General features: G+C 36.5%; 1 protein-coding gene across 2 annotated transcripts in view; it reads right to left on the bottom strand.

The window, feature by feature from the left end:
* The window catches only part of USH1C (USH1 protein network component harmonin), a 52,157-nt gene that overhangs the window by 12,935 nt on the left and 16,906 nt on the right, over positions 1-22,316 (bottom strand). For both annotated transcript variants that reach the window (XM_062576158.1, XM_062576159.1), the window contains 9 exons: positions 21,555-21,612; positions 20,674-20,777; positions 19,378-19,462; positions 18,913-18,972; positions 18,585-18,641; positions 16,894-17,036; positions 16,207-16,272; positions 12,451-12,575; positions 10,953-11,029 (listed from right to left, as the gene is read on the bottom strand). In XM_062576158.1, coding sequence (XP_062432142.1) covers positions 10,953-11,029; positions 12,451-12,575; positions 16,207-16,272; positions 16,894-17,036; positions 18,585-18,641; positions 18,913-18,972; positions 19,378-19,462; positions 20,674-20,777; positions 21,555-21,612 — 775 coding nt within the window. The remainder of the gene's footprint in view (positions 1-10,952; positions 11,030-12,450; positions 12,576-16,206; positions 16,273-16,893; positions 17,037-18,584; positions 18,642-18,912; positions 18,973-19,377; positions 19,463-20,673; positions 20,778-21,554; positions 21,613-22,316) is intronic.

Below are 22,316 nucleotides of genomic sequence, written 5' to 3' on the forward strand. Positions count from 1 at the left end.
ACTAGGGATACAGTGCACATCATTTACTCTGAGATATCACAAAAGACAGTAAATAAGTGAAATATAAATGTAATACATTCGATAACTACATGTGAAAACACATGACTAAATGTGACAACATGCTCACATTTTGCAGTGCACTACCTCCCTCATATATATGTCCATATGTGCATGTCCACACATACATGGATACACAACTGTAATTGTAATGGCGTATGTCACAGCTACCATCAAGAACAAACACTACTAAGTGGATCATCAGTTATCCCAGGTCAATTTTCAGGACTGTCATTTGGGAGTTATCAGTTAGACTAGAATGATTTCCTTCTTTTCAGAGAGCCACAGCTCATCTTTCATATAAAGCAGTTCCCAAAGGTGCTACAAAGTCCAAAAATATTTAGTCTAAGATTTTTTTTCCATTTACATTTGAAGTAGATATGAAGAAAACAAGAAAAAGAATCTGACCATGAATCAACTTCACAGGAACACCGCATGACTATTATTGGAGGCTAAGATAGTAACAACGGAAATTTTTCCTTGGAAATGCAAGAATTATATATATACACACATACATACATAAAAATACAGATTTATTTCAAGCATGTTCATGAATACTTATAAAGGAAAAATACAGTATAATTAACTTTTTACTACTTCAATTCCGACAAATGCAGAATTTGCAAAAACACAAATCAAAATGAATAAAGGAAAAATAAGATCTACAGAGTCTAAAGCTCTACACTTCCCTGGAATTACACATCCTAGCACAAAAACTGTCATTAAGAGTGACTTACAGATAATGAAAAAACAGAGAAATATCCTTTTATACTTACCATTAGTGATCATTTGAAAAATCTGCATAGATTTTAGCTAGCAGAAGTCAAGATGAGCATTGATTCTTTGAGGACAAGTCAACAAGCACAAATCTCACAGTACTGCAGCACTTGGAAAAGAATATAAATGGCTTACCAGGGCCTCCGATTTGATTGTTGGCCTGACCATTAAGTTTGGGTCAGGTTGCAGCATGACTGGTTTAGAGACTATTGGTACCCCTGGATGTCGCTGGGTAGGTGGACTTGGAGCAAATTGCTAGGGGGTTTAATTTAAGAAAGTTACAATGCACCATGTAGTTTGTGCAAAACCATCATTTCACCAAGACCCAACATAAATAGCTTACCAACATCAATTTATTACCACAATGCAACAAAACACTTACAAAAATATTTTAACTAACTGTCCTACAAAGTTAAAAAACCAAAACATATCTTTTTTTTGCACTCAGTGGCATTTTTCTTCTTACGCTTCCTCCACCAGCAAGATTATGGAAAATCTCATCCCTGCCTTTGGCATTAATCCCATAAAGGCAATGAACTGAATGAGAAACTACAGAAAAAAAGCTGGAATTTGAGGGTAAGAACAGTGAACCTAAAATGAAATTTTAATTAATCAGTGGCTAAACAAGTCTTTTAAGGTGAAATTCACTAGGACTGCAATGATTAGCACTCTACATAAAATATTTCAGCATAACCTATCCTGAATCAGCAAGGGCTAGTTAAACAAATTACTCGCCCTTGAGTCTACAAAATACAGTAGATATCCAGAGGCATTTAAGAGCTAATCATGCAACATGTACTCAACCCGATTATACTTTTCTTACTCAGTCAAAACTCCCATCGACACCACGCATAGTTTTATTCAAGTAAAGAGTTCAGAACTGAGTCCTGTGAGTTTAGTGCTTGACTCAACCCCAGCAGCTCTCAGCACACTCTTGTTGACATTTCTCATAGGAATTGTGATGTATTCCAGGGATCATTCATATAGTACAAGCTGTATCTTTGGAAGTTATTTGAATTACTGCCAGTAAATTGGTTAAGCCACCTTTTTTGCCCCCCCCCCTTTTTTTTTTTTTTTTTTTTTTAAAGTTTGAAACCAGATTTTTGAAAATCCCTGTGGAAAAGTTGATGTTGTTTTTCCCCACAAAAAAATCTTAAGCTTTCTGATCTCAGAAGGATCTGAAGATTCACAGATATTAACCTGTTAAAGCTGCACTAGAATGGATGATTTCCCTTAGAGTTGCACACTTTGGAGAGAGATTTCTCTAGAGTGCCTCAGAGTGGAGAAAAACCGGTATCTGGCTATCCCTGAATTAAAATCAATGCAAAAGGTGGTCAGACAAATGGGTCTTCTCAGAACAGTTTGCTTCTTAGCAGCCATTATGTTTAAGATATACTTTGGTCCTAGCTCTATCTGCCTTGATGGAAGAACCAAATATAAATTCTGAAAGACCTAGGCTTCACATGGAAAATGCAAGCTTGGACCTTATATTCCTGAAAAGTTGAAATATGATGTCTTCGGACCTTTAGGAGTCACTTCCACTAGGTGATATTATGCATCTTGCAACACGATGAATCCACACTGAATTTTAATAAACTAGTTATGCAGAATAAGCCCCCTGACATTTCCTTGGCATTTGCATTAGATGAGAAGTTCATAAAACTACATTTATTATTAACTGTACAGCACATACCAGCGGATTGCTTGACACAGAAGATACTTTGCCGACATGGGAGGTGTTTCTTACAACCTAAACAATAACAGATTCAGTACTACATTCAGCTAATAATAATTTTCAGAAACAGATCAGTTTATACCAGATACTTAAACAGTTAGCTGCTAAGAACATATTTGACAAGAAATTTCATTCCTTTCATCAAGTGTTTGTTAGTATTGAATTTGAAATTAAATAATCTAGGGCAAAAGCTACTACTACTGAGACAATTTACTAGTTTGAGTAATAGTGGTGAAGTCTATTTGCAGGACAACAATAGCAAGTCTTCACTATTTTCAGCTTTGGCAGGCATAAACACAAGATCTTTTATTACTGAAGACAAACAAATATATTGTTTCTGTTATATGATATTAAAAGCAAACCTTTTTAAAAAACAGCAAGGACAAATTATCCAGCTTATGATTTTTCTTCTATGTCTGATACCACATTGAAAACATGGGGTTATCCTGCTTACAAACAAAGCCGCTTTGGCTCAGTATTAATATTTTATTAAGAGTTTAAGTTCTTTCCTCATATCCACTACTTATCATCAGAGACAACTGCCTTATCACTTTTGAAAGCTAGGTTTTTTGTTTCTTTTTTGGGGGGGTGTTAAATTGTTGACCCATTTTGTCTAGCGTACCTGGCAGTGAAAACTACCAGAAACATACAGCAGAATAAATAAATTTGGGGTCTGATCCAGCATAGTAGTTTTTATATTTCTTTATCTCAGTATTTTCTATTAGCAGTGGAATAATGTTTCTCCTCTGAATACTGATGTTCTATACACTTGTGTGGTATCACATAAACACTTACATTTTGTGAACTACTCGGAAAACTTGTCATCCATAAGAACATCTAGCTGACATTTCATTTTAGTGACTATAGCATATACTTGACATTTCAGACATGTAGAACATATTGATATAGCACTACAAATGTCTACTTAAGTTTGTAAGAAAGAAAAGACTCATAGTTAAAGCTACAGCAACTATTCAGACAGAAACAATCCACCATTTTTTATTAAGAAATGATTAATTACCATATCCTTCCCCATCCCAACTGAAATCATGCAAAAGCAAAGCTCATTATTCCCAGGTAAACATGCACAAAAATGAAATCCACCCCCCCCCCCCCAAAAAAAAAGGGATCAATCCATGCAGAAAAATGTGCAGGAAGAAAATGACCATATGGGAGCCTCTTCTGCTGTTTGAAATAAATACAAGAATCTTTTACCACGAAAATTGGACTATACGAATGCTATTACACTTCCTAGCAAAGGGAAGCACCACTATGATGAAGCACCAGACATTTCTGTCCTAAATAATGAGATTCTGCACAAAATTTCTTATATTGTCCCTCTTTCGGCTGAGATTGTAATAAGAAAGTCAGAATGTTTTCTCAAATAAAAGCCTCTTCTTCACAAAAACACCAGCATACTTGATTTGCAAAGAGATTAGTGACTCTTGTTCTTTTAAAAACACTTTACTGATAATTTACACTGTATTTAAACGTTTGAGCTTCTGATTTCAAGGCTAGTTTACTTTGGTCACTGTTTTCCTCTAATAAAGTCATTTGATGACACATTTAAAACACTTTGGAATAGTGATTTTCACTATAGATATTTTCTCCTCAAATTTAACTATCAGTAACCCTACCATTGCTTTTTAAGTATTGTGCAGATTTGCTGTATGTCCCAACAGTCTAGTCCAAATTTTATTTTTAACTTACCCTCCATCTGATACCTGCATGTAGTGGGCTGGCAAACACAGAGTGAGGAGAGCACAAAACTCACTGGACTTAATTTTGTTAAATTAAAGCTGCTTCTAGACTTATGGAACTGCATTCAGTACTATGCAACATAATGAAATCAGCTCATTCCTTCATTTAATGTTGTGTGCAACATACAGAAGGGCAGATGCAGCAGATAAAATAGGTGATGGAACAGAGGAGGGAAGCCAGGTAGGGGAACGTAGAGACGCATGCATCCAAACAAACGACGAGGTCACCTGGGAAGCTGGCGAAACTGATGAGGCTGGACCTCTTGAAAGTGGAGCATTTGATGCAGAGAGCAGATGAGATGATGATGCTGGAGTAACAGAGTGTGGTGGTGGCAGAGGTGGCACCACACGTGGTTTAGGCTTATCAACTTCATCTAAGTTAATATCATCAAGATCTGTGGTATGAAGCTGCAAGCCACCAGCAAACTGCCGCATTGATGTGGAAGGAGCAGGAGAAGGGCGCCCACCTGCCAACTATGTACAAGAGAACAGAGATCTGCCTTACTGGCTCATCTGCCTCCAACAGACCTGACAAATTAATGGCAAATTCTAGCACACCACTCCACCTAACTGTCCCTGTGCTGAAAGCTCTTACCTTTTTATTCACAGACCTTTATCCAAAAGCCTGCCTAAAAGCACTTCTAGAGATTACATTTTAAAAAGAAAAAGAAAATTGGAGTGTAATGACAGTAACATGGCTATTGGGAAAGGGGACAAGATTCCATGCAGGCTTAAGTCACAAGAAAATCACGGAAAACATGAACTCTTGCTTTTTAGCCCCGAGGAACAGAAAGCAAAAATTGCAGAGGTGAGCTATATAAAAAGAAAGTAACTGAAGGTAGGCCTTGGAATTCCAAGTAATTAGAAAAAGAAAGAAAGAAGGAAGATTAATGAATCTGGAGTAAAAGCTGTAACTACACCTCAGTAAAAGAAAGAGGAGATAAACTTAAGCAGCTACCAAAACAAAAATCTTAGGATGCTATGAAATTCAGATCACCAGAAGGTTCTAGACCTTCTCGCTTCTGTTAATGAACACAAGAATCATTGTGGGGCTAGTGAACTCTAGAGTTTGAACAAAACAAGCAGTTCACAAAAAAATGTGTACACACAAGTGGAAGGGTTGGACATACATGGTCACACTTACTAGCATTTCTTTTAGCTAAATGCCAGTGATCAGATTAGATTCCTCAAGAAAACTCAGCTGATACTCTTTTGATTGCTATTTTGTGTACTCAGCTGAGGAAATTAGACATATGAGCTGTCCTATAGACACTAATCCAACATTATTTCCCTGAGGTGGATCTCCATTGACATTCTTGGGGATCTCTTCACCTGCCATACTCACACTTAGTACTAAAAATGGACATTTCTTTGGCAGAGCTCAGAAGATCTTGACTGCTGTTGCACCCAGATCTATTACACTTGGTAGCAGTTGAGGGCTATAGCAACTAAATATAGTTCAGCTGCATCTAATCCTCAGAAACATTTCATCTTGATGTTTACCATGAATTTAACTATTTGGGTAGTTTTATAGTAATAGAAGAATTGATGGAGCAAGTACAGTACAGAGTACTTGTCTTGAAACAGAGCAGAGCTCTAGAAATACAAGAGCTTTTCAATAAATGGAACAAAGATATAGCAAAACACAGTCAAGTCAAGTTAGATAGTAACAGAAAACCTGGCATAAACACTTCCTTGTCCTAGAGACCTCAAAGACTTTTGTACTAAAAAGCCACATGGTTCCAAGCTTAAGGACAGGAAGAGAAGACCAGCTGCTTTTTTCAGTGATGTTCCACATTGAAGGAAATCCAAGAGAGCATTCCCCAAAGGTCCCCTCTGCGGTTGCAATTGCTCAGTGATCCCAGGGGAGTTCAGCAGATTGCAGTGTTCCCCTGGAAGCAGCTGTGCTTGGAGAAAAGCCCGAGCAGCAGGATGGTGGGAAAGCCACTCTCCACATGCGGAGCCATCTGGCTGTAAAGCTCAGTCACTGTCTGCAACTCTCTTCATCTGAGGGGATAATTTAAAAAACATATTTGGGAGCTTCCTTATCATTCTCTTAAATATTTGCAAGGGCTATAATACCTGTCCCTTTATTATTTATGATTCTATGATTCTAATTATTTATTAATCATTATTTATGATTATGATTCTAATCACACACAAGGAAGCATTCAAGAGCGCATCACCAATGATGATCTTATTTGCACAGGATACTAAAATACACAGCTAGTTGTTCTAGCCTCAGTATTAGTAGAGCCAGCATGTCCAACCCAGCCCAAACAGTACTCAGGAGCAAACAAAATCATCAATTTTGTGGTCATAATCTACTTATACAGACACAATAAAAGCATTCGCTAATAGTGATATCAAATACCATCATCTGTCTGAAGTGTGTGAACATTAAAAGATTGTCAGTTGTTGGTTACTGATAGTTTTTTTTCCCACCCTCTTAAAATTAAGGCTGAGAAGGAAACAACAGAATAGAGAAAAATTTCTCCTGTCTTGTAAAAACTATTACTTATAGGAGACAGCTGGTGAGTTATTTAGAGATTATATGACACACGGAGGAGTATTATATGATACAGGATTTTACCTCAGGAGACTCATTCTCCACAGAGGAGATCTGTTCTAACCGTGTCTGACAAAGTCTTTCCACCCAATGCTGCACCTTTTCTGACTCCTCCAGGTCTTCTCGTTCCGTCTCAGACACCTTAACCATATGACCGATGTGTGAAAAATGATTACAGATACAGTTACAACACAAGTAACTCAAAACCTGGAGATATCAGTTCAGTTTTAAAATTAATTATGTTTTTGGGAAAGATTTCCTATTTTGCTGTCTTCCATAGGTTCATCACTGCACATAGATGCTCATTAAAAGGTAGAGGTATCCTCGTGGCAAAAGCAGAATATAAACACAAGCAAACTTGTAAACAGAGCTCTTGCAACAAAATAATGATTCTTTTAAAAACTTTATAATCTTTTTCAAGATTAAACAAACTTCCTGCTAACATACTTCTACTGAAGAGTTGGGTCATTCTCTTTAAAGCACATGAATAAAGTTTCTAAGAGAGTTCTAAACATATTTCTCCGATTTTTTTTCAATACACTATTCCAAGCTGTTTTGACTTGTCATAGGTATTCAGGTATATTTTTTAAAAATAGTTGAGCTACATCCTTAATTCTATAGCTACATTATTTTGCACTCGATAGCAGAATACAACATACCTCTTGCACAAGACGATTAATTTTCAGTTGTTTTTCTTTTTCTAACATTCCTTCTTTCTCCTTGGCAAGTTTTTGTTCAAATTCCATTTCTTTTTTATTTTTCTTCTGTTCACACAGACTGTCACTTTTTGATTTGTTTCGGTCTTTCCCTTTCTGGGAAGTATTTTAGTTAATCAGATTTTTATATCAGCTAAAAACATAGCAAACTTCAAGTTCGGAACATGACTGCCTGCCTTGGAAATTTAATTACAGTCTGTGTAAATATAAGGATGGTCTTTTAAAAGTAACTCTAAAGCCCATTTCCTCAGCAATTTGCATGAAATTCAACCTTTTTTAGAGGGCCTATAGAGTATCACTTAAGCTATACAACACCAGACAGTTCAACTCTTGCTCCTCTGCAAAGTTACAACATTAGGATGCATAGGTCCACTATAGAAGCTTGAATATTCAAGCAGTTTTGGTTGTCTCAATTTATGATCTCTCTGTTCTATCATTATTCTATACATGCAAGACATCAGTCTTGCTTTCAGGTGACAGATGCTCATGCACAGGTAGATGTTTCTACATGTAAAACACCTTCACGCTTCATGTATTCCAAACACAGCACGACATGCCTTAACAGAAATGAAACAAGCAATTACAAGGAAAAGACAGTTTAGTGCAGAAACTGAAGTGCTCCCAGGCAAAAACACCGCATCATGAAAACAAAGCACCATCTGCAATCACAGCATAAAACCTACTCATGTGAGATACCCAACACAACACAAAGCAGCCCTAAAATTTTATATGTACAGTGCAACCAAAGGGAAAAACTTCATAATCTTTTGAAGTCTATGCTCCTATAGTCTCAGGAATACAACTGGCTCTGTATTTCTACTTTTAGTGATGTCATATTTCTACTACTTTCCCCTGTTCATACTGGTAGGGCTAATTCATACTGAAAAGTCTGTAACAATATTATTAAGAAGTAAAAATAAAAAAAAGAAAGTTTCAGGCCAAGTCGAACATCCGTTTTCACATTGACGTTTTAACATGAGCATCATGCTCCTGGCATGTTTTTTATACCTTAATAACATTTTTGGATCTCATTTTAATTTTTATTTCTAATAAATTAGAACATACATGTCTGCAAAGTGTAACAATGCAGCAGGAGAACCTGCTAGATTTCAATATTTTAAAAATGATTGAAATTGGCACAGTACTGCTTAGTGTGCTTTTAAAGTGCTCCAGAATATGAGCATTTATCAGGCAATCTTAGCTGTATTCCCTGTACAGATACATTAGGATGAGTCATCCTTTCCATCTATTTTCCCCATAGATTCAGTTTACTTCCTATTAAAGACTTTTTAGTACAGAAGGAATTTTTGCTCTTAAAACAAGAATTGATTTGCAATCTGGAGCAGAGAAAAAAATCATTAGTTTTAGATTTAAAAAAATATTTCTAAAAGCAGAAGAAACTAAGATTAAAATTATTTTTCCCGAGCCTTTAGCCCACACTGTTGGAGAGTTTAACAGGACTGGCTGAGATCTTTATTAATATATGAAAAGGTATTTGGAGGTCATCTTAGCAGCAAAACAGAAGATGACTTATTTGCGTGAAGAGAATTTTCATAACTTGCATTTATATTTTTTAGAAATAAATCCTAACTGTACTGGCTCCAGCACCAATTATAGCTCCAGGATGGTTTATAGTCATTAGAAGTACAAAATGGTATCAGTGTAGAGTCATTTCTCATTCTCTACTCAAAAAAAAAAAAAAAAAAAAAAAAAACAACTCAAAGAAAACCAACACTGCTATTTCCCACCCTGCCAAAAGGCTAAAGTAATATTCCTAAGTGGTGACTTAAAGACTTCACCTGTCCAATACAATCCTGACCTCCTCAAATTTAGATTTCTCAGGAGGCTGATGCATGAACTTTCCTTGACAGTTCCACCCCTTTTAATAACCAAAATGACTGTACAATCATCAGAAAAATCTATAATATTGCTGAAATTTATTGAAATAAGAATAAAGCAACATCAGGAAGAGGGTATTAGTTGGAACTAATTGCAATATGTCAGAGGCAATTTTACAGATACAATAAAGTTTCATCAAGCTCTGTTGTTTTTTTGTTGTTCGTTTTTTTTGATGCTCTGTTGTTTTGGTCCTTTCTATGTGATACACAACCTAGAATATCTTTTGCCTTGAACACTTCTCTTACAGGTAGATTTGCCAAGGTATAAGGGAGAACTATATACTCGAAGTTTTGAACTGAATTTTTATCTCTGTACACTTAAAACAAAATAAAAGACACAACACATTGAGGATTACTGTAGAATAAGACACACATTGCCCACTTGTGCTGAACACCACCTGCAGAGTATTGACACACTCAATTCACCCTCCAGTTGATGAGACTTAAGAATTCCAAAGTATTCAAATGGACAATTTCTAGGCAGTTGCATCCCAAAAGCATCTTAATTTTTGCATGTTAAATGAAGCACTTTACCGTATGGAACATCCAGGAATAACAGACAAGGAGGAGAGGGAAAAAAAAAAAAAAAGAGAGAGGAACTGATATTCAAACACACAGCAAACTAATTTACACACCGACAAACTTTGTACCTTGCGGATTGTGGGAAATTTTCCTTCATAACGATAAAACCATCCAAAAGCTACAAAAAGTTAAAGGAAAAGGTGTTTGTTGAAGAAAAGTCAAGTTTGGATCAATCCATGCTGATACATATAACTGATCAAAATTATTCGAAGAAGTAAAACCAAAAGGTCTGATATTACATGAAAAGTTCTTATACCACTTCTTAATCCATATTCTATAGATATTTAGTCACAAGTTGTCCATATTTTACTGACACACATTCTATGTTAAGCAAAGCAAACACAACAATAAATCTTCATACAAAACCATATATCCACGGTCACAGTCCTACTATACGCTAGTTATAACAAGCCTTCTTAAAATCAATCTACTTTTCAAACTCATTCAAGCATGTGGCATTCAAAGCGACAAGAAAAGCTCCATTCCCTTGGATGAAATATTCCGAGTCAAGTACATAAAGACACTGCTAATTAAAAATATATAAAAGAATTCATTATTTTTATTTCATATAAGAAACACTGATGACGCACATTTCTCAACACAATCAACCTTCTTGTAGGACTGACAGGCTTTGCGTTCATGTCAAGGTGTCCTTAGAAAGCAGTGACCACAACAATGTTGTAATCTTTCATTATTTACTCAAGGACCACTGATACTGCCCTAGCAAAGGGCACTAGCCTCAAGGATACTGCCCTAGCAAACCAAATGATCAGTTCAGTGTCAAGACCAACTGTCAGGAGGAAGTGAGACACAGGAAGAATCTGAATCACGATAGGAAGCTAAGGCTGAACAGCAAACCTGTTTATCCTGCTTCATGATCACTTCATCCATGTCATCTGTTGAAAGTTGGTCATGTGCAACTCCCTTTAAATCTTCTAGAGAAACAAAGGAGGAAAGGAATGAGGAGACAGAAATGACAGTATAACTCGAGGTCCCCATGAACTCTCCAGTTCAGATCAGTACTGTGCAACTGGGAGTTTCCATGAAATGAAATGAGTAGTGTGATATTTTTCACCTAACTGAAAAAAAACTCAGTTCCTGGGTGTATCAGCTCCTGAACATTTCTCTAGTCTTCAAGAGAAGTCAGGATCAAGGCAGATGGCTTTTCCCATAATTAAACTGTCAGTAGTTCTGGGATATCTGGCTTTAAAGAGAAACACCAGCCTCTACCATGCCGTTACCATGGCAAGAACTAGGTATCTAGTGTGTTATATATACATATACATACATATATATATATGTATATATATATACACATACATATACATACATTTTTTATATATATATATATATATATATATATATATATATATATATATATATATATATAAAAACACAAAACAAAAGCCTATCCCTGAGGCATCAGAAAACTAAATGGATAAAAGACAAGGTAGCAGAAAAACCATTTCTCCACTTCTGCTTCTCACCTATAAAAAGTTAAGTGACTTGTCCAAGGTCACACAGAAATACTTTAATCAGGAACAACCCACATCTACAGTGCTCCACAAGCACTTCCTGCTTTTTGCTTTGCCTGAACCACTTTTCACATATTACCTATTGCTCCCAATTTAGCTTCTTAATTGCAAAGTAAGCTTCAGGCATGCTAAATTCTTTTGGAGAGCTGAGTCAGACTTGTGCTTCAGGGTAATTCCTCATGGAAAAGTTAGTGTGCAAATGGTACCTCCTCAGTCTCATGACTGATTCTGAAACCAACTGCCCAACGAAAAAGTAGTTTTCAGGCTGTGCAGACTACAGGGGTTAAACATTTGTTGCAATGCAAAATGGATGAGAACAGAAGGAAAAAAAAAAAGAAAAGAGAAAGGAGGACAGAGGAGGAGAAAAAGGTAGCTTGAGAAGGAAGATGATAATACAGTGGAAACCATTGCACATCTACTCTTAGCAAGAACTGTTCTGTGAAAAGGCTGAAGAGTAAAATGTTCTGAATGGAAACAGCATGGGAAACAATGCACCTAAATCCTGAGCTAAAAGGCTTGTCACTTTTAACAGTTTCTTAGTAAGCTTTTTTTTTTTTTTTTTTTAAACAGCTTCTTAGTAAGCTTTTTTTTTTCTGATTATTGTTAACAAAGATGACTAGGTGGATGCAGATTTTAAAAGTTAGATATCTGCTAAACAGCTGTTAAAATCATATATCACATACTTCCAGTCTTCTGAAAATAAACAAGTCATAGCTAGCCTGGCTTGGATAGGAGCTAGTGATATATTCCATACAGCTCAATGACATTGTGTCCAAAACCGGTATTTTCTTGCAGTAAGCAGGCTGAAATATATTACTTACTTTTGTGCTTAGAAGAAGGGGCTGGGTGCACTTCTGCAGTTACAGTTTTTAGAGATTTGGGAGGCTTTTTAGGCCCCCAGTCTTCTTCCCACTCCTTTTTAAATTTCTCTTCCTCTGCTGTTATCCTATAAAAAAAAATGCAGCTAAGAATTCTGAGTATAAAAATAACACAATCGATGCAAATTCATTGTAATTACTTAATGTTCAGTACACACTTTTTATTTAATAAAGCATTATTATCTGTCCTTCCCCCTCCTTTCTTTTGTCAATTTAAGCATCATTTTACTGACCAACTTAAATACTTTTTTACCTTATTAGAAATATGTTCAAACTTTAAATGAGCAAGCATTCACATATATTTACCTTTGAGATGTGAAAGAAAGCTGTTTTAATATTATCTATTCAGTCTCTAGCATTTTAATAGCTATTAAGACAAGCCATTAAATGCAATTTAACCATAGATAATATTATTTTTTATTAAGATATAAGTTTGAGGCTACTTATAAACACAAACACCTTCACATATTTTAAGCCCAGAGGGGTATACTATATACTCTGACTGCCAACTTAAAACAAGCCAAAACCCATGTCTCACCTCACAGTTCAAGAAGAAAAAAAAATTTTTTAAGTATCCATTAAAAAAAAAAAATCCAGGTGTACTTTTGGCTCCAGCATGTCTTGAACTGGTAGACTGATATATGGTGCCAAAATTTACTAGGTCTCAGATTTTTATACTGCTATTCATGTTTGGAATTTCTTCTGGATCTCTAGATTAGCTAAGTTAAATTTTAAAATACTCACATGTGGTCAAAGCACTAATAAATCTTCACTGGAGGTTAGGCTGGCATTTAAAGTTTTGTATCATAGTCAAGAGCAGGACACATTATATAGATATTTAGGCTAGTTACTACATTTTACTTTATTATTAAAGTAACTCAAATTCCACCAAGAGTCCTTACGATAGAGGTCCTTCATAAGGACCTCACATTTGAGTTTTTCTCCCAAAATGCATGTGGAATACTAATATACAGTGCATTGACTTTGTAGGAGGAATTCCTGCAGAAAGGATTTTAGAAACGGAGGAAAAGGTCATCCACACAAACTGTTAATACAAGAAAGCATCACATTCTAATGAAACCGCCCACAACTGCGTACTAGATTTAAGCTTTACAGTACGTAAATTCCTGCACTACCATCCTCCTCCCCTCCACCACTGAAACTAAGATTGATTTACATAATTTCGATTGTGTTATGGAAATACTAACAATTGTCTGAGCAGCACTTGGAAATTATACAAGGAAGAAACACTAGACACTACAACAATTATCCCCAAAGGCAGGCTAATCATGCAAATCTCACAGAGGAAATAAAGATGCAAATGTTCAGAAAGATACTGCAGATATCAAGAGACAGGCAATCTTGATTGTAAGAGCAGAATCATTCCTGACTTGTGATGGTCTGCTTTTATTACATGCTTCCACTGCTATAGCAGGAATTTCTACAGCATACCACAGCAAAGAACAACATGGTATCTATTCCCCAGGAATTAGAAAAGTGTAAGAATTCATCTGTGCACTGCTGTAAATCCCATAACAGGGCTGTCTGAAGGTTTTTATTTTATTTTTTTATTTTTTGTGAGAGCTGGCAAATACATTCCCATTGCACCTTACACATTCAGAGATCCCTGAATATGCTCCATCAACCAACAGGGAATTTTAGCTAATATAGATACATGAAAAGGAACTTAAGCAAATGAATAAAAAAGACAAACTGTTTAACTTGTCAAAAGTGCTAAGCTGAATACTTCAGAGTCAATTTTAGCTCTAAAAAGCTGTATCAAAACAGGTATTTTGCAATTTCACACTACCTTTCATGCAGTATCTCCAGTGTCATTTGGCTGGGAAATGAATTAATACAATAACAACAGCACATAACTGGTTATTTTTTAAGTTTCAAATGTAAAACAATGTTTAAGTTGCATTTATAGTACTGACCTTAACACAATATGATCTTTGACAGAATTTGGCTAGTTTCTAGGATCACAATTTAAGATCAAAATAGATTGTGATGATCAAAATCTGATTTTTTGGATAGGTTGTACAACTTTCTGCTTTTAACGTGATAGTTGTAATTCAAATAAGCCTCTTTCTTACAAAAAGAAAGGCCTACTTAAAATTTATGATTACAAAATGTTATTAAAGATTCTCACATACTTAAAAATGTAGGCCTTATTTCTAATTCAAATCTACATAGCTTCGCTTTTCAGAACTTTAACAGACTGAAAAGGCTATTGAATTCTACTCTGTATTTTCTTATAGATGGTGAACAAATTATTGGCTTTTGTTTTGTTAATAATGTAAGATAAATGAGTATGTCATTAAATGCCCGAGTATGATCCGGACAAAGGGAGAGAGCACCTCCTTAGCAATTTGGTTGATGATACCAAGCTGGGAGGAGTGGCTGATACACCAGAGGGCTGTGCTGCCATTCAGAGAGACCTGGAGAGGCTGGAGAGCTGGGTGGAGAGGAACCTCATGAGGTTCAACAAGGGCAAGTGCAGAGTCCTGCACCTAGGGAGGAATAACCCCATGCAGCAGTACAGGCTGGAGGCTGACCTTCTGGAGAGCAGCTCTGCAGGGAAGGACCTGGGAGTGCTGGTGGATGACAAGTTGACCATGAGCCAGTAATGTGCCCGTGTGGCCAGGAAGGCCAATGGTATCCTGGGTGGCATTAGGAAGAGTGTTGCCAGCAGGTCAAGGGAGGTGATCTTGCCCCTCTACTCAGCCCTGGTGAGGCCTCCTCTCAAGTACTGCATCCAGTTGTGGGCTCCCCAGGACAAGAGAGACATGGAGCTACTGGAAAGAGTCCAGCGTAGGGCTACTAAGATGATTAGGGAACCAGAGCGCCTCTGATTAGAGGAACAGCTGCGAGAGCTGGGCCTGTTTAGCCTGGAGAAGAAAAGACTGAGGGGGGGATCTTATCAATGTGTATAAGTACTTGAAGGGAGGGTGTCAAGGGGGCGGGAACAAACTCTTCTCAGTGGTGCCATGCAACAGGGCAAGAGGCAATGGGCAGAAATTGAACCACAGGATGTTCTGCCTGAATACGAGGAAGAATTTCTTCATTGTGACAGTGACAGAGCACTGGCACAGGTTGCCCAGAGAGGTTGTGGAGTCTCCTTCTCTGGAGATATTCAAGGCCTGCCTGAACATGATCCTGTCTACCATGCTCTAGGTGACCCTGCTTGAGCAGGGGGGTTGGACTAGATGATCTCCAGAGCTCCCTTCCAACCTTACTGATTCTGTGATTCTGTGAGTATATTTTCTAATTCTTTAGTCACTCCTCTGTGTCTTCCCTGATCTATCCTCAGCTCTGCATTATTCATTTCTTCATTCTGTTAGTAGTCCAGTGATGGCAACAGAGTAAATAAGTTCTGAGACTTAGGAGTTCCTTATTCTTAAGTTTCTCTACACATTTATAGAGCAGATTTTAAATAAGCGCTCATCTTCCGGTTCACATTGAGTTTATCATCACTGTAACCCTCATGTTTTTCCAGGTGCTGGTTTTCAGGCAGCTTCCTGTCCTATAAATCTGATGTACTGATTCGTATATACTGGACCCTACATTTAGCTAAGTGGAATACATATGATTTTAATATAAAAAAAAAATATATATAGAAGTTCTCATTTTCAACTAGATCCAATACATAAGTGCCTTTATTAGGACACTACACTGCGTATGTAGCTTGTTACTTACTGTGCTATTTCTCTGCGGTATCTTTCTTCTTCCTCTGCAGCCTTCTGGGAAATCTCCAGTTTTCTTCTATAATAAAAGAAATGAGGACACTATGACAAAAATACAATTTTCTAAGTAAGAACTTGCACAAAATATGTCAGAACACAGCTGATGGAGTACATACAGGAAGTACATGTGCACTGAGGAAAAATGAATGATGAACTTATACCTCCTTTATAAAAGTCTAAAAGATATCAAGAGTTAAACGTACTTTCCTTGGAACCCTAAAGACATTCGTGACCATCTGTATAAAAAGGGCACATGATCTACCTAAAGTCAAGTCACACTTTCTCCTTCTGAGACAGTTCTTTAGCACATTGTTGTGAGAGTATGAATTTGACTGTCCTGCTAGAGATAACTAAGTGTGGGGGAGTGGCATCAAGAAAATACCCAATATTTCATTAAACCATAGGAAGATGACAGTTGGCGAACAAAGTGGCCCTTCCCTTCGAGATGTATATTTAAACAATTTTGTCTTTGAAAGCTCAGATCATCAACACTACCAAGGGATAAAGAATTATGAGCAGGCTCCACAACAACAACAATCAACCTAATCTCAGTTGAGTACCTCCTCATAGTTACCCTAGTCCTCCACACTCTTTCCAAATCCAAGCTAAGTTTTTCCACTTTCCCATGCAGAGTTCTTACAATCTCTCTTTTTCTTGCTGCTCTTTGAGGATTTTGTTTGTCTCCAGTGCAATTCGCTTCTGATGCATTAACTCCTGGCGCTCTTGCTCACGCAGACATGCTTCTCTCTGCCTCTCTTCTTCAGTCATGAACAGCTCCTTTCCCTGGAATCACAGCCCCCAAGCGAAAAAAAAAAAAAAATCATAGAAAAGTCTCATGAATGTAGTTCTTTCAGAAAATGGTTCCAAACTGATTATGTAACATCTCATCTGCCTGCTATTATGTTTTTAATGTTGTCAGGCCTGGCTGCCTGTGTAAAAACAGTATCACTCAAGGAAGCTAAAAACAGGGAGAATGCATTGCACAAAGTTGCATAGCCAATGAAAATGTTTATCTAGTTTTCCATCACTGAAATTTAATTTCCTTGTCAATTAGAAAGGAAGAATTTTTTGTTTTTTTCAGGCTCAAAGTAGATTGCTCTTGAACAGAAACAGTCAGTAAAGAATGCCTTTGCATTTTGGTCTTTGCTGACAGGAAAACAGGAGTAAAGAAGCTATCTCATTTGCAGTCTCTCCTTCAATACAAGATGTGTACTTGGAAGAGGAGAGGCAGGCAAGGAGGTGAGGTGAAGTAGGGCAGAATAGAAAAGAGGCCCATACCACACATTCACCATTTTAACAATGCAAAACCAGTTACACACTGGAGTAAAACCCAAGTTTTTTTAATAGTTGGTAGCATAACTGGGAGTTGAAACACTTCCTGGAGCCTAACAAAAACAAAAACTAGTCTGGAACATAGTTTAAACAAATGTTTACAATGCCTTTGGACAACTGCATCTTTTGTTATTGTAAAAGTCATTTAATCAAACCATGCATTCCTTAATATGGCTACACACTATACCCCAAGCCCTTAGGACATAGCTTAAGTAATTTAATAAATCTTGTTTTCCTTATTTAATTCAGTTGTGTAGCAATTAGTAAATACTAGCTTTGATTAGCCTATGGAAGTTGAGTATTATATTGTATATAGCCTTACATATTATTATAAGAAGGATTAAAATACTAAAAAAGTTAAAACAGTTATTCAAAACCACACTGAAGTCAGTGAAAATATTTAATTAATTTCAGTTGGCTTTAGATCAGGCCCTAAAGGCATTAGTTCTATTGTACAGAACAATATAAATGGAAAACAAATTTTAAGTGTATTGATACATTAAAGAGATCAAACTAACAGTTAAATGAGGACTTAATTTGGAACAAGACTTTCATATACTAGCTATTTAGGAGGAAAAATTAACAGACTAATCCAGTCCACATTTTATGTTTCAGCAAAAGAAGCCATCAGAACACAAGCTCTCAGACATGAGAAACTATTAATTTAATTAATAGTCTAATTGATTAATTAATAATAATTGATGATTAATAGTATAAATTATTAACGAAAAATTAATTCTTGATCCTTGTCAAGTGAACAGTTTTGTACTGGCACTCATGGGAACAAACTCAGTCATGATGTTGTTTTATTTGAGAATACTGTGGCTAGCTTTCAATGAAATGATCAGAAGCTATTCCAAAATGTCCTGGTTTGATTATAGTTAGCAATATAAACATAACAAAATATACAGCTTTACTTCTGACCTATTTATTTTTACTATTTATTTGACCATATAATAGCTTTCACAACTGTTCCGCTTTTATAAGTTTACTACTTACAGCTCCTGCCACGACAGAGATAGTCAAGGTATGACTGCTTTTTAGCACTCTAACAGCCTGCCAATTAAACAAACAAAACAGTTTGCATTTAGTGATAAAAGTCTTGTATATACAGGATGACAGATGCTAGTTGTTAAAGCTGGAATTTCAGGAAGATCAATTTAAACTAAAAGGTTGGTAGGTATTCAAAACCCTGAATCTCCATGTTTATTACAGAACCCCTTTGGTTAACTGGCACAATAAACACACACATTTTTGCAGAAGAACTGAACAGATTCTTAAGAAGTGGACTACTTCAATTCATGAAGTCAGAAAGTCTTAATCTTACCTCTTTATGATCAACATTAGAAAAATCCACTCCGTTTACCTCTACAATCTGATCACCAACCTAAAGAAATTAACACAAATTTCAGTACAGATGCTAAATTAATACAGATGCGACAGGGAATTTTAGAGAGATACACCCTCTAACATTCCTAATATGATAATCATGGATACTGATGGAGTATGAGGGGAACAGACTGCGGTAACAGGCCAGGCTTGTCAGCATTTTTATTGCCTCTGAGGCAAAACACTGAACTGGATGGACTACCAGTCTGGCCCCATGAGGGCGCTTTTTATGTTCTTAAAATTTAGGAAATTTGCTTCATTTAAAGGGTAACCACACAGTATTTTTTTTTCTGGGGGGTGGGCAGGAATCACAACTAGTGACTTGCACCAATCCAGAACTTTAAGAAGTAAATGCCAAATATGACTGTCTTGTGGGACCTACCTTGGAAAACAGCATACTTACCTCTAGGCCCACCTCTGCTGAAAGAGAACCTGGCTTAACATTGCTGATAAAAATGCCTGGTTTTTGTGTTGGACCACTGGAAATACTGGTATAAAAACAAACAAAAAAGTAAGTATTGTTATAGGATAATTCAGTATAAGCAAGAGATCTTTTTTTTTTCATCATTTGTTTGCGATTCAAGATTCTTTTTGTGATAGCTGTGTGTTCTGAAACAGGCACTGTCATTTACCAGTACATACCACAATGGTTTAGCATGCTACTTCCCTATGCTTTGTACTATAGAACTATGATTAAGAGAAAAATATTCAGAGTTCTTGTTATGTTCTTAGATGCTGTAACATCCGTTCTTAGATTATGTAACATAATACACTGATCTATGTCATCTAAGGGACTAGGTCACTGACAGCATTGTAAAGTTAGCAGGTAACAGTGTAGAGTTAGTAACTGCTTGCGTGGTTACTCACTGGACTGTGGTATACTGCGTGAATAACACCACTATTTTGCAGGAGTACTTACTAAAAGCAAAAAAAGGATGTTGCAACTGGAATCAACATTTGGAGTGGAAGCTATGCTGGAGTCAAACACAGGAGTAATTTCTGTGGATAATATATCCAGCAGGTGATAGCGAACCACCTTTCCATATTTGTAAATATTTTTTTCGTAATGTTTGGCGGATTTAAACTGAAAGAAGTAGTTATGCTTCAGAAAATATTCTAATGCAGCTGACTCTTGCTAACTTCAACTATCATACATTCCTAAATACATAAGAAACCTTACGATACCCCTCCTCCCTCAACCTCTCTATAACTAGCTGCAAGGACATGAGTCTTAGAAGCTTCTGCTCACGTATCTGAAAATCTTGCAAATTCAACCTTAGCTTTAGGAACTGCGTACAGCTGGGTGATGGCTTCTCAGTTCTGGAAAGGATCAAGAAAGGAGTCTAAGTTCAGGGAGCCAGCTTGACAGCAGACAGTGCCAGAACCTACCACGTTACAGAGTCGCATTTGTAAGTACACAGGCCCAGTTCCATTACACAACTTATATTAGGTCACTCTAAGTCTGCTCTTATTTCTAAATTTGTTTTTCTGTTGTTGTTTTAAGACAGAACTTGGCATACAAATAGTCGTATTTTGTTTAATAACATATAATGTATGTCACAAATGTACTCCTGATCCAGTTTGAATCTCCATTGCCCTGACAGCATACCAGTGAAGGAAGGGAATGACAGTCCTTGATGTCTCACTTAAATCAATGACGTGCTTTGCAAACGACATTAAATAAGAATTGTCTACCCACCTGCAACCCATGCCTCTTGTACCAATCAAGCTAATGAAGACTTTCTTCTCCTTACTGTCTCTCCCTCCAGATGAAGCAAGACCAGCAATGCTGCCCTTTCCTTCCTGTAGGGGGATTAAAAAAGCTGCAGATGCTGCCCTGTGTTGAAGTCATAGCAAAACTGCTATTAAACTTCATAGAGTCAGGAACAAACCCTAATACCAAGGCTAGATTCCGTCACGGACTTACTGGAGTTGAATGTGAAGTACTGTCATTTCAGAAGAGGTGTATGACGGAGGTGAAAGATTGAACTTACCCTTCTTTTTGGAGGGGATCACTTAAACAGTCAAACTTTGCCTCCAGGAAAGGGTAAGTGATATGGCAGTTAATGAAATAGGTGTACCCTGACAAAAGAGCTTGTAAAATACATGATAGTGCTCACTATTTATCTGAACCTTTATTCCTGAAAACCAAAGGAATGGAAGTCTCTCTTCATAGCATTCACATCTGTCATCCCAATCTCCACCAACATGGCCAAGATAGGTCAAATAAACTGTTAAAGATTAATATAATAGAACAAATGGCATGGTAAGTTAATAACCTCAAACAAAATAAGGTACAAACTAATGAGAAGATACTCCTTTCATACCATGCACTTTCCACATCTAATGATTCTAGCAATGTTTCATATCACAAAAGATGGTTTTTTCCCCTAGAACAGTTCTAACACGACTTCGTACCTCAAAAAAAAAAAAAAATAAAAAAAAGCTATAAACAAGAAACCACCACTACCACAACCAAAAAGAACCCAATAATTTTTGTGATAAGCTCTGAGAACAAGGTGTTTCAGAACCTTTACATATTTACCCAGAAGACATCTTAGTAAAATACTGATCTCTTACCCCAGAGTCTGACACAAACTGGTCCACATACTGCCATTTAAGGGGTTCATCTGCTGAACTAGAAGGAAAAAGTGATTAAAAATAATGGTGAGAAAATAATGTAAATGTATTCAAGAAGCTAATTTGGAATGCAACCACCTATTTGGCATCCACAAGTTAATTTGGACAGCATTCACAACAACCAGTATCTGTTTGCAGCTATTTAAATAAGACATCGAGTAAACATGCAATTATTTACACTACTAAAGCTAGTCAAACATAAAACTGAACAAACTTGAAGTGAAACAATTTTGGGAAACTCTATACAAAAAGTAATAATAAGAATTTGAAGAGTTTATATGATTGTCTATGCTCAGAGACACCTCCCTATCAATAAAATTTGTAAGGCATTCTAGTTATATTATAAAGAATCAACTTTTCAATAAAAACTGGAAAAGGACATTAACATTAATTTGAATTTCTTTTAAGCACTGCTGCTTCTCTAAAGCAATCCTCAAATGCCATTTGCATGCAGAAGTAGTAGAGCTGTTAAGCTAGGTGCATGGATAATGACATTTCTAGGTAAAGAAAGCTATAATTAAGAAATAGAAATTGGTTCACTTAAGGAGGCTCCTGGCATAAAAAGCCAGATTCAAACAAGGTATCTGCCTAGCTATTACAAAAGATGTGGGCCACTATAATCACCTATAGTGTTGATTTACAAGTTTATACTACAAAAGAAACTTTACAAATTTTCAAATATAGAAAAACACTGAGAGAGTA

This window comes from Rhea pennata, chromosome 5 (assembly GCF_028389875.1).
Source record: "Rhea pennata isolate bPtePen1 chromosome 5, bPtePen1.pri, whole genome shotgun sequence".
In the NCBI taxonomy this organism is placed as follows: domain Eukaryota; kingdom Metazoa; phylum Chordata; class Aves; order Rheiformes; family Rheidae; genus Rhea; species Rhea pennata.